Source organism: Artibeus jamaicensis, unplaced genomic scaffold, assembly GCF_021234435.1.
Source record: "Artibeus jamaicensis isolate MK-2021 breed Jamaican fruit bat unplaced genomic scaffold, CSHL_Jam_final scaffold_1019, whole genome shotgun sequence".
NCBI lineage: Eukaryota > Metazoa > Chordata > Mammalia > Chiroptera > Phyllostomidae > Artibeus > Artibeus jamaicensis.
In genome coordinates this window covers 18,186,937-18,209,991 of record NW_026522025.1, presented here as the reverse complement: position 1 = coordinate 18,209,991, position 23,055 = coordinate 18,186,937, and the positions used below count along the sequence as shown (strand labels likewise).

General features: G+C 35.9%; 1 protein-coding gene across 2 annotated transcripts in view; it reads left to right on the top strand.

Moving 5' to 3' along the window:
• ANKRD13C (ankyrin repeat domain 13C) overlaps nt 1-23,055 on the top strand; it is an 80,468-nt gene that overhangs the window by 44,964 nt on the left and 12,449 nt on the right. For both annotated transcript variants that reach the window (XM_053655501.1, XM_053655500.1), the window contains exons 8-13: nt 1,145-1,289; nt 7,666-7,797; nt 10,945-11,106; nt 16,486-16,565; nt 18,458-18,556; nt 22,810-22,910. In XM_053655501.1, coding sequence (XP_053511476.1) covers nt 1,145-1,289; nt 7,666-7,797; nt 10,945-11,106; nt 16,486-16,565; nt 18,458-18,556; nt 22,810-22,910 — 719 coding nt within the window. The remainder of the gene's footprint in view (nt 1-1,144; nt 1,290-7,665; nt 7,798-10,944; nt 11,107-16,485; nt 16,566-18,457; nt 18,557-22,809; nt 22,911-23,055) is intronic.

Genomic DNA, 23,055 nt, shown 5'->3' with positions numbered 1-23,055 from the left:
AATATCACTTTCACTTTCAAAATTTATGGTTTTACTGATATAATTCTAGTGTTTCTTTTGATGCAGCATGTGAAATTATGTTCTATTTCTCAGCTTTTTCAGCGGAAATCAAGAATGCCCATTCACTTTGCCTCTTTACCTAGGTGAAAACTAATAAATCTACAAAGTAAAAAATTCTTATAATTGAATTAGAAACTCAGTAGCCAGGGTGGATCTCTCACAAAGACTTAAATGTGTTTACTTGGATATGATCAGAATCTTGTAATACATGTGTCAACCCATTTCTTAGACTAAGGACCATGTTTTGAGCAGCTAGTGAGAGGGGTCCTGATGTGATCTTCTACAAAGCCACCACAGATTGAAGGACTTCAGGGAACTCGGGAACTTTTCCATTCCAGTATTCTCCCTAATTTCAATAACTACTGATGTGTGGAATTTATTTGGGACTAACTCATTGGGGTAGACCATGCCAGGTTTTGGTTACCAAAGAGCACAGTACACACAGGAGTGTGAATCTATGAGGTTTTGACACAGGAATGGCCCATAACATTTTCAGGCTGTGGAGGTGTTGGAAAAGAGGATGCTAATTGAATCTGGGAAGTCAAGAATTTGAAGTTAAATGGGTTATCAAGTGGAAGGATGAAGCAGGTTTTCATAGCTGATGGTTAGGTATAAGGCATAGGTGTAGAAGACTGGACACACATTCCTTAGTCCAAGAATGTGGTACATCCATTGCTTTACCTCTTTTACATGCCCTGCTGAACCAGTAACATGGTCTTAAAGGGACCAAAGAATATTAGGTCTTTTTCTCCCCTTTCCAGTTGTAACTTTTGTGGAAATGGTAAGGAACAAGGGTACCTTTAGGGAAATACTTCAACACTGGGGAAACAGTCTTCTTGATGGGTTAATGAACTATGTATTCAGAAAAATGAAATATAGATAAAATGGAATATATTTAAATATTCTTTTGGCGTTTTTTCTTAAAAATAAGATATTTTAAATTTAGCTTTTATCTCTAAATTTGACGTGGAAATAGTGTATTAGCATCTTGGTTTGATTTTAGAAGGAACAAAACTTGTTTAACTGTCATGTAGTTTTATTGAAATTTATTTGTCAGAATTTCTCATCTAACCATCTTTCACAGGCTTGACACTACTCTCATAGACTTTACTGACATGAAGTGCCAACGAGGGGATTTAAGCTTCATTTTTAATGGGGATGCAGCACCCTCTGAATCTTTTGTAGTATTAGACAATGAACAAAAAGTTTATCAGCGAATACACCATGAGGTGAGCATGTTTTTGTAAAAATATTCCTCTACCTGGTTTTTTAAAAATGTCTTTGTATGCAACCATGCTTCAGTGTAGTTGTTGTAAAAGGCATAAGGCATAATTGGAATGGTTCAACGCTAGCGCTTTCATTTTCATACTAGTAAAAATTGAAAAAAAGAGTTATCATCTGGTTGTCATCTTGACCAGTCAGTTGAGTCTGATGCTCATAATTCAGTGATGACCTGTTAGTTAAATGAACTTCATTTTCCCTTAGTTCTCATATGTTGAACCTTTGCTGACCCTTTTACCATTTATTATCTTGCTACCTTAGCTTCTTTTAAAGTGTTGCTGACCATCTCTGTCTCCTTAATAGGAATACCTCTTTTGATTTTCTGTCTGTACTCTTACTTTTTCTGACTCTTTGGCTACCTTTCTTTTATCTTTTCCTTCTTAGAGTACAAAATTACCTTCCTTCTGTCAGATCATAAATCCATGTTGGTATTGCCTCCACAACCATCAGTGAAAACCACATGCACCATTATCCTTATCCTTTGTTCCCTGAATGCTCCTTTTCCTGCTTTTAGAGATACTGGAAAGAGAAAGCTTTCCTGGTATCTCTTTATCATTGATAGTTCTACATTTTTTTTTTTAGTCAACATTTATTTCGACACTGTTGCTTTTTTAACTTTGTATTTATTTTTCTCCACTTTAATTCCCCATATTGTCATTCACCGCATCTTATGGTTCCTTCCTCAACATCTCTTAGATTAGACCTTCCTACTACCATATCTATTGATGAGACCTTAGTTACCTTGTACGTGTACTATTGAAAAGTAGTTTCCTAACTGGCACTGAACAATGAAGATTTAGATGGGAAGAGGAGAAAGTATTCCTTGTGGAGCACACAGGGTGAGTAAAGTCAGGGAAGTGGGAGTAAGAATGGTCTTTTGGGGAAACAGAGAAGAGATCTATCTGACTGTAGTGAAGGTTTCACTTATTGAGTATGGGAACATGGCTATGGAAGGCCTTAAAAGCCAGATAAGATAAGATAACAGAATCTGATGTAGTTGGTAACAGAGTCATAGATTTCTTAAACAAGGTATTGATATAATCCAAAAGTAATATAAGTGAATTAATCACATGTATTTCTTTCACTTTCCCTCCTCCCCTCTCTTCCTTTCTTAAACATTTATCAAGGACCTAATGAATACTAGACACTGTTAGGGGCTATGGATAGTGGTACTGTATTGATAGTTTATCAATTACTATCCTATATTTGTATTACTTTAAGCATTAATTGACAGCATATTGGAACTATTATTTAAGTACATTAATTAAAAAATACTTCTCATTAAATTCTTAAAATAACCCATCAAAGCAAATACTTTTATTATCTTCATTTTACACATGAGAAAATTGAAGCTTATAGATGGATGTTAAATGCCATTTGTGAGATCGCACAGCTAGTATGCAGGATAAATTGGGATAAAGTAAGGACTGGAGGCTGGGAAATTATGTGAGAAGTTGTTATGGTTATACAGTTGAGAGGTGATAGGATCTTGACTTGGAAGGGGTAGTGAATAATTAAAAACGAGAAATTATGGCTTGCATGTCCAAGAATGAAGTAATTGGACTTGCTAAAAGATTGAGTGAGTTAGGAATTGGAAGGATTTAAGGGTGAGTGTAGTGATTCTATCCTGAAGAATGGAATGATGGTGTTTCCACTGATAGAATTAGGGGACAGGAAATAGATTTGGGGTTTTGGATGATGCTCATTTTGAGTCCATTGCTGCATCTGTGCACTTGTTTCAATCCTTTCTTTATTAGACTTCTCTGAAGTGTTTGCTTTTATTGATAACTCAATTCCTAAAATTTTGTTTTCCTTGTGATTTGACTTTTCCTTGTGATTTGGTCAGTTGTTCTCCACCCCCTCTATGTTATTCTCCTTTGCCTCTTCTTTTTTTTTGTACTCAGCCCTAGAATTTTCATTTGTGTCTGGTGTAGTTTTCATTTTTACAAACTGGCAGAATACTCTCTTCTGTTCCCATACAAAGTATGTATTTGTATCCCAGATAGATCTGCTGGGTGGAGACCTATGTATTGAAATGTCTAGTGGGATATCATGAATTTCTCCCAGGTAACTTCATAATTTAGCTCATCTAAAACTAAATTCATTATTTTCCCGTCTGCCTGCCCTTTCTTCCATTTTCCTTCTTTTGGTGAATGACATCATTCTCTCTTCAACCAGAAAACTGGGAGTTACTTTTGACATTTTTTTCATATACTCTGTGTTTCTTAACTAGAGAACATGTGTGGTTATTTCTGTTTTCCTATGTTTTATAAGCATCCTTTTTGAATTCATACTACCAATGCCTTAAATAATTAATTAAAAATTTTTTGGTTTTATTTGTTTTTAGAGAGAGAGGAAGGGGGGGAGAGGGAGGGAGAGAAATATTAATGAGAGAAACATTCATTGTCTGCCTCTCTCATGCAGCCCATCTGGGGACTGAATCCGCAACCCAGGCATGTACCCTGACTGGGCATCAAAACTGCAGCCTTTCCCTTTGTGGGACGCCCAACCCACTGAGCCACACTGGTCAGGGCAGTACCTTAATTTAGGTATAATCTTTCAACCAACTATCATGAATCTCCTACATGACTTTCCTGGCCCCCTTCTTGTCTGCATCTGAATTATCTGATATGCTGGAGACAGATCGAACATTGAAAACAAATTTATGAAACCCTGCCTTCTTTAAGGACATTTTAAAAGTTTCTTATACCTAAAGAGTGAAATCCAAATTTCTTAGCATGATATGGTTCCTTCTGTGATCTGGTGTTTGCTCATTTTTGGAACCTTTTTTTTTTACTTTGCTGTTTTAGATACCTTAGTACCAAACTCTGAAAGTTTTTCAGATGTACCAGGCTATTTATTTAGCACTTCATTTCTTTGTTCACATTGCTTTACTTCCTGGCATGCCTCTTTTCTTGCACCCTTACAGCTGTGGGGCTCCAGCTAGGTGTCACTTCCTCCCCTGAGCATTGTTTTCTTTCTGTTCCCACTGAGTCTGGTGCCATAGAGCTGATTCTGTTATATTTGTTTAGGTGGCTTTCTTCCTCTATTGGGTTAAGCTCCTCAAGGTTATGGGGTTCCTTTAGTATTTTCTGGTTCCAAATACAGCATCAATACATTCTATACCAGAGTTTGGCAAACTCTTTCTGTAAGATAGAGATAATAAATATTTTAGATATTTAGATATATTTGCACATCGCAACTATTCAACTCTGCTGTAATTAGCATAAAAGCAGTCGTTGTCAATATGTACCTGAATAATTATAGCTATATTCCAAGAAAACTTTGTGAAAACATGTAGTGGACTAGATTTGCCCTGCCGGCCATAGTTTGCTGACGTTTATTCTAGACTCATATTTATTAAATAATTTGACATTGCATATTAAATGAGAACAGCATAGCTAACTAGGCATAGGTAGGTTGGACATATGGTACTGAAAGAGAAGCCAGAGATTAAGGCTAGTAGAGTTAATATTAGCTGATGTTATACTATTGACGAGATCACCAAAGGACCAGTATTTATGGTATGTATATGTGGGGGCAACTTCCTCGAAAGTCCCCCCCAAATGCCATGGATGAAGAGTAATCATGACCGAGACATGATGTGATCTGCTTGGGGAGGAGAAGTGAGCAGTGGCCAGTTTCACAGGGGGAAAAGGCCAGCAGCAGCCAGTTTCTCCGAGGAGAAAAAGGCCTCGAGCCCCTTCTTCCAGGGTCTTTTATTGGGTTGTAATACACAGGAATACAGGGTGGCAAGGAGCAAACAGTAGATAACATTTCAAAGAAATCTGAGGGCTTAGTCTGAGTCAGAGTCTGCCAGGAACAGAGTTTTAGGGTTTCCTGCTCGAACCCTTATATGAATGAAAACACTCTTAGTAGAGCAGATTTCACAGGTTTATCAGGAAATCTTTGTGATGCCAGATTTTCCCCAGGACACACTCTAGCAAGGCAAGGAGCTGCACCTCTCCCCAACAGGTATTCAGGCTTAAGGGGATTAGAGCCAGGAAGCACTTCTCCCAGAGAACCTGGGGACTTGAGCTTTGTCAAAGTGGGGTGGGGAAGTGAGAGTCCATTGCTCCCTGTTGCAGGCCCTCCCTTCCCCCCAGTCCTTCCATGAAGGCCTCCCAAGTGATCAAGTCTGGCTTAGTTGCCCCCCGCTGTGAGGGGTCTTACCCATCATTGATTCCCAACCAAGCTTTGGGGGCAGGGAGAGGAACTGAGGCAGTGTTTGCTACCAGAGACAGGCTTTGTCTCCTGTGGCTGGCATTCCAAAGGTCGTCTCTCGCCCTTAGCCACAAGGGGTAGAGATACAATTCCTAAAATCAGGCAGAGTGGTCTATAACATGTATATGTGTGTATTTTATCCTAAAAATTACAGAAAAGCTGGATTTTGAGCAATAATCTTTAAGGCAGGAAATACTTGTTCTAATGTGCACATATGAGTAATAACTGTTCAATAAATGTTTGTTGAATGAATGTAATGAACAGCAGGTCTTTTTTCAATGATGTGGTTAGGTAATGATCAGTTTATGATTTATAGAAGTTCTATTTTAAAAATTCATTTAAAAATAAGGTGTTTGAAACTGAAGGCAAATTTCTTTAACAGTGTTGTATGTAGTGTTGTTCCCAAGCTAATAAATAAAATCCTATTTGATTCATAATATATTTGAAGGATGTCCGACAGTTCTGTACAGCCTATACCAGCCCAGATTTTCCTTTAGAAAGTTGTTTGCAGAATTAGGTTGGGTTACCAGCAATACATTTTTACCTTAGCATTAATGTCAAGGGTTTCCCACTTCTCACTTGTAAGTAAGGGTGAAGGAAATGTTACTATCTCAGTCCCAAGGTATTGCTGTTTTTTTCTGCCCTTGCTGATTGCTCAGTTGGTTGGAGTATTGTCCAATATAACAGAAGTTTGAGGGTCTGATTTCTGGTCAGGGCACACACGTGGGTTGTGGGTTCAAACCCTGGTCTGGGCATAAATGAGAGGCAACTGATTGATGTTTCTGTCTCAGTTGATGTCTTTCTCTCTCTTTCTTCTTCTCTTTAAAACAAACAAACAAAAACTTAATATTCTTAGATGAGGATTAAAAAAATAAAAGAAGTGAACTATATCTGGGTGAAAATTTGGTAGTGAAGCCTAGAAAATGGGTCTCTTGGTAATATAGAAATCAGAAAGCATAAGAAATAGAACCTCTAGCCTTGTAAACCCATTCTCTACTCAACTGTCTAGATTCTGACTTTTTCTTCTTCTTTTTTTTCTCTCCTTAAGACTCCTTGGTCCTTCCTTGGCTGGTGTAGCTCAGTGGGTTGAGCCTGCAAACCAAAAGGTTACTGGTTCAATGCCCAGTCAGGGCACATTCCTGGGTTGCAGGTCAGGTCTTCAGTTGTGGGCATGCAAAAGGCAACCAATTGATGTATCTCTTGCACATTGATATTTTTCTCTCTCTTTTTTTCCCTCCATTCTTCTCTCTCTAAAGAAGTAAATAAATCTTAAAAAAAATAAATGTAGGTGTGTCTTACAAAAGAGCAACTTCTTTGTTTCAAAACAAAACAAAACTCTTTGGTCCTAAGTATCAGAGACTCTTGGCCTATTGAAGAATAGAACCTCATCTTACACCTGCTCAGTTACCCTACTGTACCTGACCGTTGGTCTTATGTCTCTGAAGCAAGCACAAGCTTTCTTTTTTTCCTCATTTAAAAAGTATTTTTGATCACTTACTGTGTGTCAGCACTGGAGAATATGCAGAAATAAAGCTACTTAAGTTTAGAAATCATAGGTTGATATTTATGGATTTCTTCTTTATTTTTTCCTACAAGAAATAGAGAGAAGATTCCTTCTGGACTGCTTTCTCTCCCTCCCTCTCTTTCATTCCTTCTGTCTCTCCCCCCCTTTTTTCCCCTTTCACTTAGAACTGTTGGGAAAGAAAGGCTCAAATGATAGTAGTGGGTGTTTGGATAGAAAATAACTAAAGTAAGATTCATCTGTGTTGAAACAAAATGAAACCTTCATATGAGCATTTTGCCTTAGACTTATCAACTTAATTCTTTAATTAATCTTTTAAATCGCTATATATACTCTATATTTCTGTAATGGGTTATCTAGTATTGTTTCCATTACATGTTTGTAATAATATACATAACAGTACCATATTTCATGTGTCCTGTATTTATAGATTCATAGTTAGTCATAATTCTAATTTAGTTGGATATATATAGTTTAAAAATCTGTAACTGTTTTTAGAATATTTTGTTATTTTCATGTCATGCTTAATAACCTTTGAAAACGTAGATTTTTATATTTAACTTTTACCCCCACCTCAGGAATCAGAGATGGAAACAGAAGAAGAGGTTGACATTTTAATGAGTAGCGATATTTACTCTGCAACCCTATCAACCAAGTCAATTTCTTTCACACGTGCCCAAACAGGATGGCTTTTTCGGGAGGATAAAACAGTATGTACAAATCTAGATTTTGAAACTTTAAAAATTGTTTAGTATTTAATGCTGCCAAAATAATGTGTGATGGAAATACAGGAAGAATTAATTGTCTTCAAGTAGTTTATTGTCTCCTTTTTGAATCCACATAGGGAATTATAATGGTTGGTTACTTATAATTGTCATGGTTAGAAAGTATTCTTATAGAAGCCAGGAGAGAAAGTTTAGTTCATTTGAATTCTTTTTTTTTCTTTTTTTCATTTTCTTTTTAATTATATATTTTTCCATTACCATTTAGTCCCCTTTTACTCTTCTTCACCCCTAACTCATTTGAATTCTATGTTGGCAAAGATTCTTGTTAGCTGCCTTGTTATGGTTTCGTTATATTTCTAGTGATTTATTCCTCAGGAAGACCACAAAGAGGGTTCCCCTTTCGAATTCATTTCCCTTGACCTTTTTTTCTTTCTACTTTTAGACTTCTAAACTACTTATTTATCCAGTATCTGATTTTCAGTATTCTATATATATGACTAAAATTAAATATGCTTACATTTCTACAGCAGCCTCATTAAATTAAATCTTAGTGGTGGTTTCCCCTTTGTAAATTATAAAGGTTTTCCATAATTACCATTTTACCTGTCAGCAAGAAGTTACATCAGAATGCTCAAAATATATTCAAAAAATTTTAAAATTAGACACATGGAGAAGCATTTTATAAAATTTTAAAGTCAAGAATAAGTAACCAGATCAGATAAGGGCCAGGACTTACTGCTTTTAAATATTATTTTATCTTATACACAGGAGAAACAAATATAATGTTATTAGAAAAACAAAAACAGCCTGTACTAGTGTCAGGGTTCTCTGAGAAACAAAACAATAGGAGATCTCTCTCTCTCTCTAAATATCTACCTATATAGACATAGGTATAGAGATATAGGGATCTCCTATATAGAAATATAGATATATAGGTAGATATTTAAAGAGAAGGAGAGAGGGGTAGGGAGAGATTGGTTGATTTTAAGGAATTGGTTCATGTGAATGAAGGACAAGTCTGAGATCTGTAGAGCAGTCTAGCAGGCTGGAATCCCGGGAAGAGTTGATGTAATCTGGAGTCCGAAATCTTCAGGCTGGAATCTCAGGCATGGTTTTTATTTTGTTGTCTTGAGGCAGGATTGCCTTTCCTTTGGGAAACAGGGTTTACGTTTAAGGTGTGCAGTTGATTAGATGAGGCCTATCCACATTATGAAAGGTAACCTGCTGTATTCCCAGTCTACTGACTTATGTGATAATTACATCTAAAAAATAACTTCACTGAAGCAGCTAGACTGGTGTTTGAGCAAACGATTGGGCACCATAGTTTTGCCAAGTTGACATAAAATTAACCATTACACAACCTGCACATAAAGCTTGACCACTACTCACAAACCCTTCTCTGCAAGGTTATCCATTTGTATGTCCTTCAGACCTTTTTTTAATGCTTTCCATAAATACACATCCATAGTAATATATAGCCTTAGTTGTTATTTATTTTTTCATAAAGTATCATATCTATTTTTTGCGAAACCATCCTTCCCCACTCTTTTGTATGTCTTAGGAGCTTTTTCTTATTAGTATTACTACTTCATTCTCTTTAACAACCGCATAGTAGTCCATAGTTTGGGTATATTGTAATTTATCTATCCAGTCTCTTATTTTTGGACATTTAGATGAATGGACACACATTCGTGTCCAGTTTTCTGCCACTATGAATGATGTTGTATTTACCATTCTTGTATATTCCATGGCAGTGTCTGTTACAGGTACCAAGCAATAAAATGGCTGAATTATGGGAACTACACACTTAAAATTTTTATTGTTATGGTATACTTTTAAATAAATGCTTTTTCTTTATAAGATTTCAAAAATAACTACTTATCATCTGAGCATTTCATAGCCACAGAAAAATCCTCACTCTGAGGTCTAGATTCTTCAACTTGCCTCTCTAAGTCTATTTGGCAACAAATAGCATGATAGGGTTTCCAGTTGTGAGAGCCTACACTGCAATCCATTTTTTGGTTTAAAGTCTTGTTTGTACTCTGTTCTTCTGGGCAGCGTTAGATGGATCACTTCAAGAGAAGATGAAAATTGAAGCTGCTATTATTCTTCTAGTGCTACTGCAAGTAGCTCAAAGCTCTTGAACAGCATCTAGGTGATCTTCTTAAATCTTTGATAGGTTAGGAGGGAGTCAGTAATGTTTATGGTTCCCATTTTGTAAGTAGAAACAAGTGCAGAATGCTTTGCTTTCTGGTGGCTGGGAAAGAGGCCACCAAAAGCAAGGTGGACATGGAAGCAACTGTAAACACATAGTTTTGGAATGCTAGGAAACAGTAGTAAGAGGGAGACCAAGTGATTTGCATGCAGGTAGAAATGGGAAGCTTATTTTCCATCATGTTGTTTAGAACTAAGGCATTTCAAACTCTGACCACGTGTTGGGTCTGTTAAAAGAGTAAAGGTTGATGTTGAAGAAGGACCTCTTTGAAAGGAAGTAACAGGTCTCTTCTTGATGTCCCTTATACCTCTTGAGTTTCCCTGTCCCCAGTTCTGAATGTAGACAGTTGTACTGTATTGGTAAGCTAGACTGCTCTGTTCTCTCTTTGTTGAAAGCAGCAAGCAACTGTAACTTAAGGTTTTATCCTGTTAGAGAATAGAGTATTGGAGCAGGCGAATAATTCTAGCTGTACTAGAGACTTCTATGTGACTTAGACTGTTTCTTTGTAGTCCACTTTCTTTTCTATATAAAATGGGAACAGTAATTATCCTGACTCCTCCTTGTTATCATAATGTTTGACCATCAGCTGAAGTTTTCAGATGCTTTGTGCTACTTGGGAGTAGATCTAAAGGAATACTATGTGGTATTTTTATTTAGACTAACTGCTATATATCAGTGTGTTTTAAATTTTCTTTGCCAATTTAAAACATGTAATTTTATATATTAATCCAAGAGATTACATAGGATATTGAGATAATTTCAGGTGCTAAAGGAATATGTATTTATACCTTAATGTTACATGTTATGGCAAAATAGGTATATAGGTATGTGTATTACTTTGAAACTTTAAAAATGTAAGACATTTTAAAATGTAAGGCAAAATTTTTTATTATTTTGAATATTTGATTATGTTTTAGGAAAGAGTAGGAAACTTTCTGGCCGACTTTTATCTGGTAAATGGACTTGTTTTAGAATCAAGAAAAAGAAGAGAACATCTCAGTGAAGAAGATATTCTTCGAAATAAGGCCATTATGGAGAGCTTGAGTAAAGGTGGAAACATAATGGAACAGAATTTTGAGGTATAATTTCTAATTTATAATGTTCTAAGGAGAGAGGGGGCAGACTTCATTCCTGGCATTTAGTGGGTTTATGTAAGTACACTTGTAGGTTTTGTTGGCTATATACACCTTTTATTTATTTATTTTGATATGGCCTTGAGGGATTTATTTTTGTGAATCTGAGCTTGGTCTTTGAAGCTTCACTAACAAATAGATTATATCATTTTATAAGCGTGAAACCCAGTGTTAATTTTTAATCTATGTCCCTTTGTATATATATATATATTCTTTTTCTACTTCCTCAAGTGAAATACTCGACAGCTTTGAAGGCCTAAGTAAAGGCCCACTAACTTTTGAATCATTTCTAGCCTGTAACTTCCCATAACATCTTACTCGGCGTGTGTTTGAAAGCATGCTGTGTACAGATACTTGTGTGACAGTAGAGAAAGGGAAGGGGAACTCGGGAAACACGAAGGTGTGTGAGATGTGTTCACTGCCTCCACAGTCTTATTCCCTAATACGATGAAAGAGGGGGGTGGCTTCTTTTTAAAACACTTTTTAAATTTATTGATTTGAGAGAGAGAGAGAGAATTAAGAGAGAGAAACTTCGGTCTGTTGTTCCATTATTTATGCATTCATAGGTTGATTCTTATATGTGCCTGACTGGAGATCGAACCTGCAATGTGGTGTATGAGGGTGATGCTCTAACCAACTGAGCCACCCAGTCAAGGCCTGGGTTCTTAAATTTATTTTTTATTTTGACAATTTTAGATTTACAGGAAGTCCTCAAATAGTTCAAACAATTTTTGGATATCCTTCACTAAGATTCCTCAAATGTTAACATTTTACTAAATTTTAGGGAAGTGTTTCTCAAAGTGCAGGACAGAGACCTCCTAGTAGATGATGAAATCAATTTTAGTGGTTTGTGACTACACTTTTTAAATTCAAATCTAAATATAGTAGAGAAAAACCAAAGCATATCACATGCAGTAGGGGTCATTATTACTTTATGCAACAAGTGTCAAGGAGTATGTATTTTATAAATATGTATATGTATAAGTTCTGGTTTGTGGTATAAAATATAAATCATGATGTAAAAAGATTAAAAGGTACTATGAGGAGGCTTGAATTTCTTGAATGCTTAGTCTCCCCCTATGGTATTGTGCCAGATTAATGTTTTAGGGATAGGCAGACTTTTCAGAATAATATGCCAGGTTCCAATTAATTCATGGTAACACTGTGTGTGTATGCCAGGAAAATGTTTTAATGTTTAGAAAGTTCGTGTATTGAGTGAATCAGCCATGGTTCAATGTAATAAGCACAAGATGTAAAGTGTTTGAGAATCCCCATTAAATGTTTAAGTTAAATTTGTGATCATGCTAGTTTAGCGTGATCCTGTACCCTTCCTGCCAGATCCTCTTTGTGCTCCTCATTTTTTTTTAGGCTTTAGGATTGAGTAGAGCTTCACCAGACTTAATTTTTCAGAAGCCACCTGGTATTTAATGATATCTTGATCACTACGAGATAAAGGATATGGCATGTTCAAAAATAGAAATGAATTGGGAGAGGAAATGCTGAACTCAGTTTTTGACAAAGCTGCCTCCCTTACACGTTGTTGACCAGACAAAAGGCTATTTCTGCCCTGGTTGGTGTAGCTCAGTGGATTGAGTGTGGGCCTGTGGAACCAAAGGGTTGAGGTTTGATTCCCAGTCAGGGTACATGCCTGGGTTGTGGGCCAGTTCCCAGCAGGGGACACACAAGGGGCAACCATACATTGATATTTCTCTCCCTCCCTTCCCCTCTAAGGATGAATAAATAAAAATCTTAAAAAAATTTTAAAAAGTCTGTTTCTTCAAACTTATACTGTTATTTAACTTTTATTAAAATTTATTTTTTAAAAATGATTTTGATGTGCTAGTTATTGCTGCCTTTGCTTAATTTTGTCAGCAAACCATTTGGGGATGAGTACATGGAACAAAAACCTTATAGAATACCATTTCATGGACCATCTGCTGATTGTCTCTGATTTTCTGATTTATCTATATTTAAATTTACAGTATATTACTTAATTTTCTTTAGGGCAGAGATTGTGACTTGGTGCACTTGAATCGTTAAAGTGGTCTTTAAATGGTATTTTAATAAACTATAGTTTTGCACATTGAAATTAAGACATAGTTTAATTTTGGATAGCTATATAATACAACAAAGTGATACGAATTAAATAAAATAATTAAGATTTTTGACTTCTGGTAAGAAAGCAAATAAAACAGTTCCCATGTGAATCATAGCCCCTTGAACTTTATGGCTTTTTTAAATCTACACCTGAGGATATGTTTTTATTAATTTTAGAGAGAGAAAGGGGAGAGGAAGAGAGAGAGGGAAGGAATAAAGGAAAGGAGGAAGGGAGAGAGAAAGAGAAGAGAAACATTGATTGGTTGCCTTCTGCACACACTTTGATTTGGGATCGAACCCGCAACCTTTTGGTCCACCGGACAATGTTCTAACCACTTGAACTACCAGGCCAAGGGCAAACTTTACAATTTTTTATGAATATTTTAATTAACTTGTCAATTCTACAAAAAATAGAACACTTGGTAGGATTATGATTAGTATGGTATTAAATCTATGCATCAATCAGTTTCTACATAAAAGCCTGCTTGGTTTTTGTTTACTCAACTTTTTATTTTGAGGTAATTGTAGGTTCATATATGTAGAATGCATAATGAGGTTGAATGATCATCTTTTCATGTGCTTATTTGCCATCTGTATGAGGTCTGTCCAGAAAAGGCCCAGCCATTGTTAATAGAAGGGGGAATGGTTTGTATGACACTGATATAAACTGGTAGCCAAGGAGAGTGGACTGGAATGCACATGCTTGAATAATGACGACCTCACTGTACTAGTCAGTGGGGGCTGTAGACATGGTTGAGTGAACATGTGTACTGTGTGGCCATCACATTCAAAATGACTGAGCAAGTAGAGCAATGAATCTGCATTAAATTTGCAATAAGCTTGAACATTCCTCCCTGGAAACTATTTGGATGATTCAGAAGGCCTCAGTGATTGAGGGCAACTGGTGATTGGCAGCTTCATCAGTGCCCTCTCATGCATCATTTCTTGTGCAGAGTGTTTTGGGGAAACATTAATCACCCAGGTGACTCAGCCTCCTTACAGCTCAGATTTGGTGCCCTGCAACTCCTGACTTTTCCCAAAAGTAAAAATCACCTTTGAAACGGAAGAGATTTCAGACTGTTGGTGAGATTCAGGAAAATATGACAGGGCAACTGATGGCAGTTGGGAGAACTGTGTGAGGTCCCAAGGTGCCTACTTGGAAGGGGACTGAGGCATCATTGTCCTATGTACAGTGTTTCTTGTATCTTGTATCTTCAATAAATGTCTCTATTTTTCATATTAGATGGCTGGATACCTTCTGTATAGACCTGATATATCTCATATATTGTTTGGACATTTGATAGGGAAGAACTGATGAATTATAATCAACTTGTTTTAGAGTTCAATTTATAAATAGAGTAAATTTAAAGAAAATACTAATTCTATCAGATGTTCATCTATACATATAATTTTATTTTGTTGAGTGTGGCCAGGTGCAGTATGAAAGAACATCACAACAGAACTGATAAGTCTGATTAGAAAAAAAGATACAAATAGCTGTTTTTTTTCTCTCCTAGACATGGAATTTATAAACATAGGGAAAGCAGCATGTACCTGATACCAGTTTAATTATATTTGACAGTGGGCATTAAGGAAGAAAAGATACATTTCTATGCATTTTATAGATAATTTTTGAAATACAGTTCTTTTAAACTTAAATAATAAGCATTTTAGGAAAGATACACATAAATGAACATGCATAGTTAAAAAATAGGTGGTCAAAAGCCCTGGCTGGTGTAGCTCAGTGGATTGAGCACAGGCCTGTGAACCAGAGAATTGAGGTTCGATTCCCAGTCAGGGCATATTCCTGGGTTGCAGGCCAGTTCCCTGCAGGTCAGTTCCCAGCAGGGGATGCACGAAAGGCAACCATACATTGATGTTTCTCTCCCTCTCTCCTTCCCTTCCCCTCTAAAGATAAAATAAATAAAAATCTTTAAAAAAAAATAGGTGGTCAAAAAAGTAAAGGGAGGGCTCTATCAAATTCAGGAGACAATCCCATTTTAATAGTGAGCTGTATTTAAAATCTTAAAGTTTAAAAAATATATACTAATATTAAAAATTAATGGCTGCTTGGTCACAGTTGGTAATATAAAAATAAATTGGGTGTGAAAATTGATACTGCTTGACTTGCTATGGACTTGCAAGTCACATAAACATTGGTTATTTACTCAAGTGCATGTATTTTAATTGGTGATGATTATAACAAAACATTATATTGGAGAGTTGCAAGTAATCCTCCAGCGCCTAATCCAAATATAGTGGTATAAACTCTAATGCAGCTTCTGTAGGTTAAACACTGATTTTATGTGCACCCTCAACAAGTTTTTGTTTTACTTATGTTGATTTAAAACATTGGTGTGGTAAGCACGGGCGTTGTGTTAAGTATTTTCCATTTATCATCTCAAATAATTATTACAGTGATCTAATGAGTGTCATTGGTCCATTGTACAGAAAGGAAAATGAGATTTAAAGACATTCATCTCTCAAGTCAAAAAGCTAGAAATAGCAAAGATGGGTTTTGATTCTGTGAGGCTTAACCCAAGCTGTTCTTGCTCTTGAGAGTGATCTAAATTCATATTCAGCAAAGACAAGGTGTAAGTTTTGAAATCTGACATGACCTTTTATCAGAGTTGTTGATCAAACAGTCTACCTGTGTTTTGCTTTCATGTAAATATGAGCCCAGTCCCCTAGTCTGAATTCATTATCCATAGAAGATTGCTCTCTTTTCTAAACTCCTGCACTATTTTTTATGTAAGTTCATTTGGCCTTTGATCATATCATATTTTGTATTTTTGATGAACTCTTTATGTCTTTTTTTTTTTTCTTTGAATTGTAAGCCCGTTCAAGTCAAGGTTAGTTTTTACTTTCTCTGTAGTTACCATGTTCATTATTGGAGTCTAATGCCAGGAACATTTTAGAAGATTAAAACATTGAATGAATGGGTTTTATTACTCGATAATTTATTTTCATGTTTGAAATTTTAAAAGCTGATAATAAGCATTACTGATAGAGCTTAAATCATAATGGAACTATCTTGGAAGTAAATTCTCGAAGCATTATATAAATAGATGAAACAGTTTAGTAGTTTAAACAGTTTATTGTATGTTTTTATATTTTTTAAACTGTCATTTCTTTTCCTCCCTCCTTGTCTGTCTCCCTCTCTCTGTGTCTCTCACTGTGTGTCTCTGTTTCCCTCCCTCTCACTCTTTCTTTTTTTCTTTTTGACAGCCGGTTCGAAGACAGTCCCTTACCCCTCCTCCTCAGAACACCATTACATGGGAAGAATATATATCTGCTGAAAATGGAAAGTAAGTGGCTGTTTCATTTTATTTTGTTTATTTTGTATTCTTTGGTTTTTAAAAAGAATAATTTGTAAAAACATGAATATTTAGGTAAAAAAATTGTTTGAGAGTGAATTATTAGCCCTTTTGTCTGGAGCAAGTATTTTACCTTTAAAAATATAGATGCTCTGACCAGGTGGTGTTGGTTAGCGCATCATCCCACACACCAAAAGGTTGCTGCTTCTGACCAAGGCACACACCTAGGTTGTGGTTCAGTCCCTGGTTGGGGCGCTTAGGGGTGTCAACCGATTATTGTTTCTCACATTGATGTTTCTCTGTCTCTGTCATGCTTCCTGTCTCTCTGAAATAAAACATATCCTTGAGTAAGGATGAAAAAGAAGTTATGGCCCTGGCAGGTATGGCTCAGTGGATGAGCGCTGCCCTGCAAACCAAAGGGTCTCTGGTTCGATTCCCACTCGGGGCTGGGTTGTGGGCCTGGTCCCAGGTTGGGACATTGATGTCTCTCGTCCTCTTTTTCTTCCTCCCTTCCCTTAACAAAAAAAAAGGAAAATTATGGATTAGTCATGATAAGCGTAAAGTATCCTCAATTATGTGCACTCTTTGACTAAGTTATAGTTTTCTTTTTACATCCCTGCTACCAATTTACCTGCTCTAGAAAGCCTATAGGACACGTTCTGAGGAAATATGAGGAATTGCCCAGTAACGCTCCTTATTGGAGTTCACTTTACAGTGATTTTTTATATTCTGTTATTATCTTGGATCTTTAGTGTGGTATGTAAAGACATTCACTATTCATCTACTTTTTGTTTTTCCAAACTCATCTCCTGTCGTTACCCCTCTGTTTTAGCTTATGCCAGACTGCTGCTTACCATTCGTAAATAACACATTTGCTAATGTTATTACTAGCACATAGTTTGTATTCCACATATACTTGTTGAATAAAAGAATGATGAATGATAAATATTTTGAATGAATCAATAAATAAAAAGGTTTTTTTTCCTGGCCAACTGTGTAAAGTACAATCCTTTATAAAAAAATATTATTTTCTTTTGGAAGACAATAAAATACTACCTATCCCTATGCTTAGGAAGAAGTTGTAATGATTACTATTATTTTTTATGTTGAAAGGTTTATTATACTTTTCTAACTTCTCCAAAATGTTTTCAGTGTACGGTATTCTATAATTAATATAGAATTTTTATTCTTCACATCATTTCTGCGAAGTGTGCTGAGAACTGTGGACAATAAGAGAGATTGAATTGTGATTCCAGAGACACAATGATATTCTAAAATTATTTTGTGATTTGCTTCGTTCCTAAAAGTGACTAACAGCATCATATCCAATGTAAAATTTATTGAGTTATGGTCATTTTTTTGAACTGTCACACTTTGTTACCCTTATTTCTCACACATTTCTCATTTCTCTTTAGTATAATGTTACTGTGTTTTACTGTGTATAATTGCTCTCATGTATAATGCTTATCCATGTTTTTGGCCCAGACTTTCAGGGGAAAAAATCTTCCATTTAAATTTTTTAATTCAATTTTTATTTATTTATATTTAGAAACAAAATCAATTATTGTATTCCAGGGTATTATTTTGCATGTGGATATCATTACTGCTTTCTAAAGTTATACTTTAAATGCATAAGCATAAATAAAAGAATTAAAAACATTTAATAGAGATATGGAATCAGCACTACCCATGTATAATGTGCATCCTTATTTTTCACTCAAAAATTTGGGCAAAAAGGTGTGTATTATACAAGGCAAAATATGGTAATTTATCGCTATGCTTAGAGTAAGCAAATTAAGTGTCACTGTAAGAGGACAGATTCTTCTTAGGAAGATGATAGCACATGGAAAATCTTCACTAATATGTATATTTTTCCCTTTTAGAGCTCCTCATCTTGGTAGAGAACTGGTATGCAAAGAAAGTAAGAAAACATTTAAAGCCACGATAGCCATGAGCCAGGAATTTCCCCTGGGAATTCAATCGTAAGTTTGTTTTTAATCATACAAGTTTATGAAAGAAGTTATTAAATCCTAAAGGCTGTAATAATATTTGCATCTAAGTTCATTTAAGGCCTTTGAAATGCAAAAGCAAAGAGCCATTGTTTTGATAGTGTGTGCGCCCTTCTAGAAATTTTCTAGTTCACCAAATATTAACATTGTTATTGTTTTAACCAGATAAGTGTTTGAATAATTTTTAATTATAAAATTAATACTTTAGACTTCTGCCAAGATGGGGGCGTAGGTAGAAACACTTTACCTCCTCGCACAACCAAATCTAAAAACAACAAAGTTTTAGCAACAATAAATGCAGCCAAACCACAGAAAATTGAACTATACAGAAGTCCAACAACAACGAACCGGTAAGAGGGATGGAGCCAGCAGTGGAGCAAAAAAGTTCCCCGGACCCAGGCAGCCAAGGGCGAATCCCAGGTGTGGGGTAGCGAAGGGCGGACCCAGTGAAGGTGAAAGGCGGCCGGCTGACTGTGGTCACACATTTGTGCGCAGATAAACTAGCAAAGGAGTGAGCATTGACATGGATCAGGCAGGCCCCAGGGTGGGAAGGAGCAGAGAGGACCGCTATTGCTCCCTCTCTGACCCCGTCCCCACATACAGCATCACAAACCAGCAACCTGGGTGGCCCTGCCCTGGTGAACAACTAAGGCTCCTCTCCTCCTACCTAACAGGTGCAAACAGATCAAAACATGGCTTGAAGAACTCAGAGCCCCAGAGCCCATAAATCTAAGTGACAAAGAAATTGCCAACCTATCAGAGGCACAGTTCAAAACACTGGTGATCAGGATGCTCACAGAACTGGTTGATTTTAGCCACAAATTAGAGGAATATATGAAGGCTAAACTAATTGAAACGAAGGGAAATGCACAGGAAACCAATAGTGATGAAAAGGAAACTGGGAATCAAATCAAGGGAGTGGACCAGAAGGAAGAAAAAAATGACCAAACAGAAAAGAATGAAGAAACAAGAATTCAAAAAAATGAGGAGAGGCTAAGGAACCTCCAGGACATCTTTAAACACCCCAACATCCAATTTATAGGGGTACCAGAAGGGGAAGAGGAACAGCCACGAGTGGAAACCTTATTTGACCAAATAATAAAAGAGAACTTCCCAATTCTGGCAAAGGAAATAGACTTCCAGGAAGTCCAGGAAGCTCAGACAGTCCCAAAGAAGTTAGACCCAAGAAGGAACACACCAAGGCACATCATCATTATATTAGCCAAGATTAAAATGAAGGAGAGAATCCTAAAAGCAGCAAGAGATAAGGGGACAGTCACCTACAAAGGAGTTCCCATCAGACTGTCAGCTGATTTCTCAAAAGAGACCTTATAGGCAAGAAGGGGCTGGAAAGAAGTATTCCAAGTCATGAAAACCAAAGACCTACAACCAAGATTCATCTATCCAACAAAGCTTTCATTTAGAATGGAAGGGCAGATAAAGTGCTTCTTCAGATAAGGTCAAGTTGAAGGAGTTCATCATCATCAAGCCCTTATTATATGAAATGTTAAAGGGACTTATCTAAGAAAAGGAAGTTAAAAAAACATGAACAGTGAAAGGACAACAAACTCACATTTATTAAGAACCACACCTAAAACAAAAGCAAACTATGAGGACAGCTAGATCAGGAGCGAACCATAGAAATGAAGATGACATAAAGGGTTAGCAACAGGGGAGTGGGAGAAGGGGGGAGAAGGTACAGAAAATAAGTAACATAGACAGTAGGCAGAAAATAGATAGGGGGAGGGTAAGAATAGTATGGGAAATCTAAAGAACTTGAGAATCTAAAGAACTTGAGACATGTGGTCATAAACTAAAGGGGGGGAATGGTAGGGGAGGGGTGTGCAGGGTGGAGGGGAATGAAGGGGGGAAATAGAACAACTGCAATGGCATAATCAATCAAATATACGAAAAATACTTAAGTACTTAGTTTTTTTAAAAAACTAACAGCAGTGTAGAAGAGAAATTATAGTTTCACCTTACTAAGAGTTAATAGGTGAATTGTTTATTTTTATCTAGCCTTTTTCTGTGTATTTTTGCATTTTTATAAAATTGGCATAGTCTACATTTTGTTCTGTGATTTTTTTTCTTTTAAAAGTGAGTGTATCTTGTACTTCCTATAGTTACTTTTCAGTGTATCTTTTTCTTAGTATTTTGCAGTATTGGTGTATTGTCATTTATTTTATCAACCCCACCACTGATAAACATTTTGATTGTAGTTTGTCATTGTTATAAACAATATTTCAGTGGATATCTCTCAAAGTTGTACTCATCAGATGCTCATTAAAAAAATTCATTTTGGAGCACCTTTTAAAGTAAAGTACTAGATGGGGTGCTACCTGATCCATGAATCACTTAATTAAAACACATTAGATCTTTAAACAAAATTCAATTTTGGAAAAAGTGGGTGGAATGGGAGAAAGGTAGCTATAGTTTACTCTGATAGAACGGAAACTTCAGGCTCCTCACTAAAGTAGGGAATGAATTAAAGCCCCGGGCTATTCTCTTTTCATAGTTGCTTCTCTACCAGTCTGGCCTAATACATTAAAACAAATTATCATAGAAAAGAGTGGGACCTACTTTTATCTACAAAGTCTATATATTTCTTATAGTCTCCAATAGCCAAACCAGAGAAAAGTAAATAAATGGAGCTCACTCTGCAGTGCTCAGGCCACAGATCAGAGGTGGAGCCAGACAGTTCCTGGGAGACGTAGAAGGGGGTGAGCCACACAAATCTGCATTATTGCCGTATTTTGGGCCCAGTTAACTAAAACAGGTACCAGATCTACATTCCAATACAGAAGAAATGTGGTCAATAATAGGATGCTATCAATTTTAGGAATTATCCCAATTTCAGAGATGCTAACATGTGGGAAAAAATGGATGTATTAGTACCTATAAATGCATCATTTATAATGATTTCCCCTGAGAAAAGTAAAGTAAGGAAAATAGCATGTAAAAGCCAGACCAAAAAAATCTTTCTAGAATAAAACATAGGTGAAAGAAAGAAGAAAATTCTTTGTAAGTGCTATCGAAAAGCATTAAAAGAATGAAATGAATAAAGTGGACCACTCTAAATGAGATAATAAAATGAAATAAAAAAGTGATTGTAAAGCTAAGGGAATAAATTAAGCATAAATAGGACTATTGCAAAGCAGATCCTTAGTAACAACAGTAAATAGAATAGTTGTAGCAAAAAAAATAAATTTTGATATTCATAGTGAGTGCAGTGAAAGAAGAGGTCAGAGTAATTAGAGGAATACTATTTATTTATGGGGGACAAAGACAGTTCAACATAAGGATCCTTGGTGTTCCACTTACCTAGAAAGCCTCCAAAATGCAACCAAAATAGCATTCTAAATATGAAAAACGAAAATTTCTCTGTAAGGAAAATGGAATCTGTAGCATAATGTTAGGCTTTAAGAAAAATTGATGAGAACGATAAGTAACAGTAATTATCCAATGAAACTATGTGACTTTAATTTTCATGAAGAAGTTTAATGTCATTCAGGCATTAACATTTCTAAGACAAAGAAAGTGTGATCTGATAGCATACCTAGCTAAGATATTATTTACATATCAAGGCAATTAAAAAAGAATTCAAGAAATTTAGCAGCCATGTGCCTGTTTTGAAAGAAAGTAATATTATTTGAAAATGAAATCCATTAAACCAAAAGATGAAAGGAGAAGCTACAGTATAATGCAGTACTGAATGTTAGGAGATATTATGAAATAGTTCAGAGGGAAAGAAGTATAAACTGAAATTTTACACCAGCCAAATTTCTTTTTCAGAATGCAGAAAAGATACTCGCTTATTAAATCTGCAAGAAATCAAGGAATACTAAGCACATAAAATCTCTTCACACACAAAAAATCGACAGTGAAATTTAGATACCCCAGTAGTGGAGCAAATTAAAGAACATGGGAATGTATAAACTTTAGGAAGAAGATGGGTGTAATAAGCCTTGAATTTATTTAAATATAGACCTAAAGTCAAGCAACTGTGGAAATTATGGCTGCACAATAAAATGTAGAAGTTATAACTTTGACATGGTAGAAAGAATAATAAAAACAAAAATTTCAAGAGAAAGAAGGAGGTATCATTTGGTCATCCTTATTATGTTGAAGTTAGTGATAATGTCTAAGTTTGAAGCTTGTGGTTATAAAACAACGGAAGGACGTAAAGAAATCCACTTGAAAACATTTTTTCTTCTTCCATTTTTCAGAATATTGAATGTTTTGGAAGTAATAGCTCCCTTCAAGCACTTTAACAAGCTTAGAGAATTTGTTCAGATGAAGCTTCCTCCAGGCTTTCCTGTAAAACTAGGTAAGAGAAAAATTGCTTATAATTTTCATATTTATTAGAAATATGGAATTGTTTACTAACATTTATAATAAGATATATGTGCCTGGCTGGCATACCTCAGTGGATTGAGTGCAGGCTGTGAACCAAATGATCCCTGGTTTGATTC